The sequence below is a fragment of the Exserohilum turcica genome (genome assembly GCF_000359705.1).
Source record: "Exserohilum turcica Et28A unplaced genomic scaffold SETTUscaffold_11, whole genome shotgun sequence".
In the NCBI taxonomy this organism is placed as follows: Eukaryota; Fungi; Ascomycota; class Dothideomycetes; order Pleosporales; family Pleosporaceae; genus Exserohilum; species Exserohilum turcicum.
In genome coordinates this window covers 371208-380126 of record NW_007359926.1, presented here as the reverse complement: position 1 = coordinate 380126, position 8919 = coordinate 371208, and the positions used below count along the sequence as shown (strand labels likewise).

The 8919-nt window shown below is 51.9% G+C and overlaps 3 protein-coding genes across 3 annotated transcripts in view; 1 reads left to right on the top strand and 2 right to left on the bottom strand.

The window, feature by feature from the left end:
• Nucleotides 1-3564: 3564 nt before the first annotated feature.
• SETTUDRAFT_25367 (uncharacterized protein) lies at nucleotides 3565-4038 on the bottom strand (the record flags this gene model as incomplete). Its single annotated transcript, XM_008023626.1, has 1 exon — nucleotides 3565-4038. The coding sequence occupies one exon, from the start codon at nucleotides 4036-4038 to the stop codon at nucleotides 3565-3567; it is 474 nt and encodes a 157-aa protein (XP_008021817.1).
• Nucleotides 4039-5110: 1072 nt separating this feature from the next.
• SETTUDRAFT_158709 (uncharacterized protein) lies at nucleotides 5111-6802 on the top strand (the record flags this gene model as incomplete). Its single annotated transcript, XM_008023818.1, has 1 exon — nucleotides 5111-6802. The coding sequence occupies one exon, from the start codon at nucleotides 5111-5113 to the stop codon at nucleotides 6800-6802; it is 1692 nt and encodes a 563-aa protein (XP_008022009.1).
• A 485-nt stretch (nucleotides 6803-7287) lies between these two features.
• SETTUDRAFT_182621 (uncharacterized protein) overlaps nucleotides 7288-8919 on the bottom strand; it is a gene marked incomplete at its 5' end in the record, with an annotated part of 2885 nt that continues 1253 nt past the window's right edge. Inside the window, one exon of the mRNA XM_008023817.1 lies at nucleotides 7288-8876. Coding sequence (XP_008022008.1) covers nucleotides 7356-8876 — 1521 coding nt within the window. The 3' untranslated portion in view covers nucleotides 7288-7355. The remainder of the gene's footprint in view (nucleotides 8877-8919) is intronic.

Below are 8919 nucleotides of genomic sequence, written 5' to 3'. Positions count from 1 at the left end.
CTTCAAAAAGCTATTAAAACTTCTCAAAGGGGTAGGAGAAGGAGCTTCATGGCTCCTGCAAAGGCTACTCAAAAAAAAGAAGCCTATCGCGAGGCCTCAAGGTGGTGAGGAGCCTCAGGGAGGTGCTGCAAGCTCACCACCTCCAACCTCGCGTCGCGGCCGCGCGATTAGAACTCCGTCTCGATTTCTATAGCTGTATATATATATTAAAGCCTATTGATCTCACCACCAAAATATATCGTGATAATATCTATTTGGTGTGGCTCTATAGCCTCGTTTTTAAGGTAGTTTTGGTGAGGCCGCGCGCGCACTTTGTGGTCGCGCGCACTTTGTGGTGGGGCTAGTTAACCTTAGCCCCCTTCTTAAGCTAGTTAATTGCTGCAATAATTGATACTGGCGAAGAGCTCTTATGCCGCCAAACCCGATCACGTATTAGCGTTGATTGAGCTTCAAACTCGCGTGCGTTACTTGGGGTACGAGCCTGCCAGAGAGCCTCTGCGACAGCAGCTACTGGAGTAGTAGGCGTGCGCAGCTTTATGTCCAGCTTTTATAGAACAGCGTCTGGCTAGAGAGGAACAAGGCCTGCGCCTTGAAAGGCTGAGCGGATATTAGCTGGCGTGAAGGATCGATCAAACGCTGTCTTGAACGCTGGCAGAAACTCAAGCTTGGTGATGTGGTTGATGTGGTTGCGTATCAGGCTCTCTACCTCACGGCTATACGCGCGCTTCAACGGCGAGAAGCAGCCAACGTCAAGAGGTTGAAGTAGGTGAGAGGAATGTGGCGGCATACAGAGCGTGTAGATATTGTTCTCCTTGCAAAGCTCTTGAAACTCAAGAGACTGGTGGCTCTTATGGCCGTCAAGAACAAGCAGACGACGTGTGCCGACAACGCGAGTCTTTGTGTGAGCATCAAAGTGCTTTAGCTAGGCAACACCTAGCTCGTTGTTCGTCCAGCCGTTGTCGCTAACTGCGATCGCCCAGTCGCGTGGGATCTCTGCTTCCTCGTACCAGGCGGATAGATGATATTTGCCAGCGAAGATGAGGAATGGTGGAACTGCCCAGCCAGCTGCGTTAATCGCTGCGATCAGCGTCACCCACCCACGATTGCCTGGCTCAACTGCCTTTGGCCGGCCTCTCCTCTCTAACGCTGTTACGACTAGCTGAGTCGCGATCTTGCCTATTATAAAGCCAGCTTCGTCAAAGTTGTAGACGTCCTCGTCACAGATGCCGTACTTGGCCTTTGTCTGCTCTACAAGCTCAAACCAGCTCTTGATTAGGACTGGATCTTCACATAGAGCTCTCTACCTATCGTACGCTCAATTAAAACGCGTCGTAAGACTGTCTATACGCTTGACAAAGTTGGCTAGCCACTTCTGCCCAACTTGGCCAGCGCCGCGCGCAGCTAGCAGCTTATCAGCCATATCGCGTATAGCGGCGTACGTGGGCGCAAATCCACGTAAGTCAAGATTAAGTATATGACTAACTATTACCTCCTCTTCTAGCTTAGTAAGCTTCTTTAAGTTGGGCTAGCAATCGCGTCGCGCGCGCTTCCCAGCGCGTCGGTCAATTAGTGTTGATTTTAGAATATTAAAGGCTATAGCAGCGCGTTAGGTACTTTAGATTTGGTTTCTATCTAAAGAAGAGAGAGCAAGCTGAATATCTGCCTCGTGAGAGATTGACTAAGAAGCGTGGCTTGGAGGCATTGTACGCAAAGGTGTGGTGGGTGATCAAAGTTGGTAGGGTGACCGACTCGCTTGTCTGACCGACTCGCTTATCCGTCACGTTACTCGCTTCTAAAACACGTTATGATAGAGAGCAGAATCAAAAGCTAGGTTTAGTCAGCGGTTTCGCAGTGAGGCGGACATCACGCAGTGGCGCAGCTATATGAAACAAATAGTGCAAAATGGTATTCAGAAACTAAAAGACACCAAGTGATTTACAGAGAGTACTTTAGTTTGTATACCTCAGAGTACGTGCTAAGAGGAGGAACACGAAAGCTTGCTGCGATAAAGCACGGTGCAGAGCGCATCTTCACTCAGGTAAAATGCCACGCAAGGATAGAGGCTTGTCCTGACATGTAGCCATTGACGGCATCTCCGGAACCCGTATGCCCTATTTAGAATCTGGTGATTCTTGCTCATCAGCGCTCCACCATGTTTCTAGAAACAATCTTAGCCAAAAGCGCCCATGCAATCGCGAGATGTGAATGACGTGCATCACCCATATTCCTCCTCTTCAACTGGTCGAGAGTTATCTCCCGCCGCCGCCGCCATGCCAGCAGTTCCCGGTGTCGGGATCATATTGAAATCCAGGTTGACATCGCTTTACTAGATCCACAGCCTCGTTTTGCGCGTTGGAGGTAGGAGCCGCAACGGCGACTGCGATGAAAACGGCACTAAGTAAGACAAACTTCATCTGTGATTTTAATTGATTGACAAGAGGTAAGTTTAATGATGAGAATGGCTGTGTGGGAAATTAACTGTGGGTTAGTCAATCGTTCTTATACGCTCCATCACAGCATGGAAAACACTCCCTTTTTGCTGGGGGGGCTCGGTGATATTCACCAACTCTACATATGTATCGAGTGTTTTTGATTGGTCTTACTGTATATGTACTGCCGACGCTAGAGCGATGGGCATCTTGTCTGAGGGGTATCAAGCCAACCAGCAACATAGCTGCTGACGTGATAAATGAGCTGATTCCTAGTACTTATATTGTGATAGGTTGAAGACGCTTTGCCAAACTTCGTCATGTAGTATCAGAACTCAACCTCGACGCCTTGGTTCGCTTTACCTGAGTCGCGCTGAGTCACTGCACTTGACCACTGTCAGGATAACATTTATTGGAACTAGAGCAAAGCCCGCTGCTGATCGACTTGACGTGTAATCGACTTTGTATTGGATGGTACAACGACTCATGAAGCACTATGACTAGTAAACTGTCAATTCACCTGGCTTTGTCTCGGCATGATTATCAACATCTGCCAAGGGTGACGCTTCAGCTCTTTGCTCATGAAAGGAAGTCGGATTGCTCAACTCTGCTGAAACCATGTCAAAGTGTTCGAAACTTGATGTCCAAATTATCAATTAGTCTCTCAACTAGCCTCGCGACACCTAGAGAACCTGCTCCTGTAAGCGCTCTTGGAATTGCCAAAATTCTGCAAGTGTTGGGAAGAAAGCATGACTTGCTCGGTCAATATTATTCCCAGCAAAAGGGTAACGTTTTGAGCCCCTGGATAGGCGCACATGACAACGTCAGCTATGTAAATCTCTCCATACTTGTCTGTTTCAATCTACGCCCTGTCAGCATAAATCTTAGGACCTGTTTAGTTGTAGGTTATTTTCTATTTTCTTGGACTAATTTAGGCTTTACGTTCCCAGCATTACTTACAAAATAATAATATTAAATATTAGTATAACTAGTCTATAGTAAACAATTTCAAATCCAAAACTACAACACCAATACATATTATCTTAAGCTATACTAAAAGAAGCTATCGTAATCTAATACGTTGGAGAAGAAACCGTCATTTTATATGATACGTCCCTACACGTAGGGATAGACGTTACCAAAGCGGGTCATTACGCCCCCAATACAGCAAGCTCCCGCCAATCGCCAGACTGTTAAATACACCAACATAATGCCCCGCAATCTTGTCCCACGCACCATACACTTGCACAATAACCGTATCCGCAACCGTCGCTATTACCCCCGCCATGATGGCAACACCCAGGCTCCTGCGGTCCCTGAGGACCAGCCCGAAGGTTGCCAGCAGTACTCCGTTCTGGATGTTGCGCGCTGCTATAGCTGCAACGAGGGCTTTCTTGGTCCGGTCGTCTGCTTCCTGAGTGCGCTTCGGTGATGGGGTTGAGGCGCTTGGGGTGTGCGTGATGGGGAGGCCGTAGCCATCTGCAAAAACGGACGGGTTGCGCAGGCCCATTATGCCAAAGGGAACAATCTCGAGGGTTGCAATGAAGATAGCGAGACACTCTGCTGGGGGCGGGAGGTGCTGGAAGAGGTGGCGCGGTTGGGTAGCCATGTTGGCTGATGTTGAACGGTGCGGCGCCGTGTAAATGGCTTGAAAGGCGTGAGAGATTGCGAAAGGAACTCAAAGATGCTCTGGAATACCAGGCAAGGCTGTGTGGCTTGGTGCAGGCATATACACATATATTGACTTGATGGAGCGCCCATTGGTTGGTGCGGCTCGGACTTCGGATGCGGGGACCACGACAGGCACATGTCTTTTGCGTCATGTTTTATTTTGCCATTAGAGGAAAAAGGTTGGTGTTGTCTGGGGGTTCTTTACCGTGCCCAAGTACTTGACTCAAGTACATTTTGATGCAGGCCTGATATGCAACATTGACTAGAAAGGGTACACAAGATGACCACGATGATTTCATTATTTTCTCTATAATTACAATGGAATATCACGTGGCCCTGTGAATTTATACATTTCCCATGTGAATGTATTGCGCTGTTGTGGAAAGAGCCAAGGAAATTCTCAAGGCAAGTCTGATAGAGATGAATTGAGGCGGTGATGTGTGGGATTGCTTGTCTTCATACTATCAAGTTACCCAACAAAGCATATTTGTTGTCATTCGGGAGAGTCGTCAGGGTGAATGAACTGTTCACATGGCACCTGCTTCGCGGTAGTTACATCGGCGCACTTGCCAGCCATAGTCAGAGAACAGTACCACGTGGAACAATCGCTTTTGTCGAAACATCTGGCTTTGATTCAAGCGCAGCTCATAAACGCCAATTCTTCACAACATGCGGGGGTGTAAAGGTGATGGGCATGTCAACAATGAAGCGCACAGGTTACACAACGGGGACGCACTTTCCTTGTTTGCATCATGCAATCCCTTCCTCACCTTCACTTGCACCGCGACACTGTGGATCCCGTGCTTGGGCCTTCGTCTACAAATTTCTCCCACAAACACTCCCCCCAGCTCTTTGCCAGCTCCTTCTTTCGTTACTGCACTCGTTAGCCACACGCTCTTTTCAACTCTCGGCTGCTCTCGACTACCGAAGCTCTTTCCTTGACATCCTGCACCTTCTCTCGCGCATAAACTCAGTAATTACGCCAAACACTTGACGCAATCGCCCTCGCCATGTCGAGCGGAGGTGCTTTCTGGGCTGCAGGCAACCAGGCTGTCAAGTCGGCCAACTTGCCCACACCTTGCATTACTGAGGCGCCACCACAAGGAAACCCTGATCCCGTTACGCAGCAGAAGAAAGGACTCGTGCTCAAAAGTAAGACAAACTCCACGCCTGCGCACAATTTTGTCAATGGAAACGGCGTCACTCATGGCAAGCCCAACGGTAAAAAGACTGTTTGGGCAGATGAGGAGGATGATGACGAGGTTTTCACCCACGAGTTCTTAACCGAGCAGAACTCCCCGCCTATCGTCAGTCTGCAGACAAAGATTGCTGTGCAAGGGGAGCGTATCAAGGAGCTAGAGGCGACTGTCGTCGCTAGGTCTCTTCGAATTGCCGAACTCGAAGGTAAGATCCAAGAAAAGGACTGTCATATCGAGATCCTCGAGGGCGACATCTATGAGCGGGATGAGCAGATTGAACAGTTGAGACGGGACAACCACGAGCAATATGTAAAGTTTCAAGACCTGCACCTCGAAGTCTGCGCCAAGGCAAGCCTCATTGGTGAGCTTGAGACAGAATTGAAGCAGCCCACTACCACCCAGGAACCCAAGCAGGTATCCGTCCCACACTATCCACCACCACCCAAGGTTGATGATGCGGAGGGTACCCAAGAGACCAAGGCTGAGATAGAGACGCCTACCACACCCACAGTTGCTCCAGATACCTCGAAGGTGGCTGATTCTCCCGAGTCTCAAGAGCCTCCCGAAAAGGCCGCCGGTGTTGCTACTGAAGACACTGAGAACGAGCAGAGCGCAAGTACTACTGTCGGCCCGTCGTTTAATGACTCCGAGTTTCCGACCTTCATAACTAAAGAGACACTGAAGACAGCCCCTCCCGCCCCGAAGCCGAAGACTTTGACATTCCCCATGGACATGTCCAAGTATGGTAAGAAGACTGCCACACCGCTTACCACAAAGCAAGTGCAATCTTCATCTCCAGCCGCCGGAAAGAACAGTCACACTACGCCGTGGGGTCATTCGTCCAAGCAAGGACGCGTCAAGACGGATGTGAAGCCAACTTTGGATCATCTGGCTGATATTCGCCAAATGTCGCATGGACAACGTGTCTTGTACGCCAACGGCCCAGAGGTCACTGTCAAGCTTGGGAACGTGGAACTGATGACGCTCCCCATGTATGTCCTGATGCAGTGTTCGAAAAAGGCAATGGACCACTTTACCGCCAACCCGGATGCAACGTCCTGGGTGCTCCCCGCTGGTTCCATGGACGTCGAAGCAGCCAAGGCGCATCTCAACTGGATGGAAGAAATGACGTACCAAGGCCGCGTCTACTCGATCACTCTAAACACGGCGCCAGCCTATGACACCAAGAACCTGCGCATTTGCCGCGCCGCTCGTGTTCTGGGCTTGAACAACACGTACGTCGGCCACTTTACCAAGCAATTCTGCGACCGCATTCGCGATAAACGTGCGTCGTACGAGCTGATGGATACCGTCTGCGAGCTTGCGTATCCCGACAACGACCCCATTTTCGAGTGCCTCGCCAATAACCTTGCCACGCGCAAGAGGGCCGGCAACGTCAAGGACCCAGCAGGATTAGAGAAACTGATGGCGAAGCATCCGGTGCTCGCAAGCAAGATGCAGCAGATTGAGCAGAAGCTCGCTGGTAGTCGGGCGCGAAAGTAGCTAGGTACTACTTGGGTTTGGCTGGGAGCGCAGAGCCGGGGGGGAGGAGGGGTTGTATCCAGGACCGCGGCGCCGGATACGCGCCATTGCTGGGGTGGAACCGCTAGATTTGTACCAGCATGGCACGGCTTACAGCTGGGGTGGGGTGGGAATGACATGCATGTTATTTGAGCGACATGGAGGACACCTTTTTGCTGGAAAAGCGTGGATCCTCATCCATCCATCCATGTCAATGTGTCATATGCGAGAAGAGCCGACGGATGGACAAAGTATCATGTGTGCCTTTAATTGGGGGGTAGGGTTGGGATATACACGTGTATCATGGCTGGGTCTCTCTTTCTTTCTTTTTTCTTCTTCTTTAATCCGGACGAGTGAGTGACGGATGGATGCATGGATCCTATGAAATATGCAAGGCAAAGATGAAGAAAATAATCGGCACTTAGTACATAGAGTGGCCAAATAATGATGTCTTTTTTTTTGCGCTCAAGAGTCTATAACATACACACACACACACATACACAATGATGGCAGTGCAGCTAAAGTACATACACCACTAGCATCTACACTCGACGCCCTGGCGGCTCACACAAAGATACTTGACACCCTTGTAAGGCGTAACACCGCTTCCCAGACCCTTGCTCCTCCTCTGATCGACATTTAAGCTCTCAACCTTGATACCGCTGGGCAGCCAGCCCTTGACGGAGAAGCTGACGGTAGCACAACTAGGCATGAGCACCTTATTCGCGAGCTTGATTTTTGCATCCGAGTCCGGCTGGGGGGCGCGTGTCGACGATGAGGAAGGGGCTGGAAGCGAGGGCTGGGCTAGCGTGTCGCTGTCATCGTAGTCGTAGGTAGACGTGGAGAAGGAGACGGGCCCGCCTCCGTCGAGGGCGTCGTCAGCAGAGGCGTCGTCCTGGCCCACGACGGTGCCGCGCAGCGTGGCGGTTACGCCGATGCCGCCGCCGCGATCCTGGGCCATGAGCGTCGTGACTTCGCGGCTGCTGATGCGCCATTCGATGGCTCGGTCGCCGGGCGCGTAGCCTGCGTCGCCCAGGCCGCGTGCGACGCGTATGTCGACGACGTTTTTGACCGTCGCGGGCAGCGGAATGTGGATGAGCATTTCTTCAATGGCGGGCGCGGCTGTCGTGCCCGTCGAAGCGGCAGCTCGCGCCAGACTGGCTTTTGCGGCGCTCGACTGCGAAAAGGCCGAGGATTTGCCTGTGAAACGGGGGTTGAGCAGGAGTTTGACCTCAAAGTCTGAACCAGTTGGGCCGAGGGACGGGTGGACCGAGACGGTGGCGGGGATGTTGAGTCTGGGTGCTGTATTCCTGGCCGACTTTTCTGTCGAGAAAGACTCGAGGGCAGAGGGGCCCAGAAGGTCGACCTCGTAGCCTGCTAGCACGAAGCGGCCGTCTGGAGGTACAAACGAGAGTTCTCCAGGCCGAGCCTTCCACTGATTGAGCCTCACGCAGGGGTGGAAGACGGGGAGAGAGACTGTGTTTTGGATTCCACCGGCGCATCCCAATTGCAGCAAGAGGTCGGGGACGCCAGAAACCTTTGCAGTGAATGCGATGGTGCCGTTCGCCATGGCAGCCAGGGGTCGACCCGACGGCGACAGGGTAACTTGGAGCGTCTCGACGATATCCACGTACATTTCGTTGCTCGTATGCCTGACATTTGCTCTTCTCCACGGGACGGGCGACGCCGCCTGGGTCGAAGCGGGCGATGGGCCTAACCTCGGGCTCGCCCTTCCGGCACCCAGGCCAAATGCGCTCGTAGACGAAGGCGTCAGTGAGCTCGGGGTTGTAGACGGCAGTCCGACGCCTCCCAGGAGACTCTTGAGCAGGTTGGGCGCGTCGACGACATCTCTCAGGGCATTTGGCTCCGTGTTTGCGATGATGCCGCCATCGACCATCTCGCTGAGCAGCTGCGCGACGACATCGTAGTTTGCCTCGATCTTGCTGGCCAGCAGGGGGGAGCCCAGGTAGTCTTCGAGGACGTCGGTGAGGCGGTGCAGGAAGGAGAGGATGGCCAGAGGATCCGTGTCGGCAGACGAAGGGCAGAGGAACAGCAGCTGGTCTTGTATGATGGAGTACAGCAGCGTCGGCGGGGTTGTG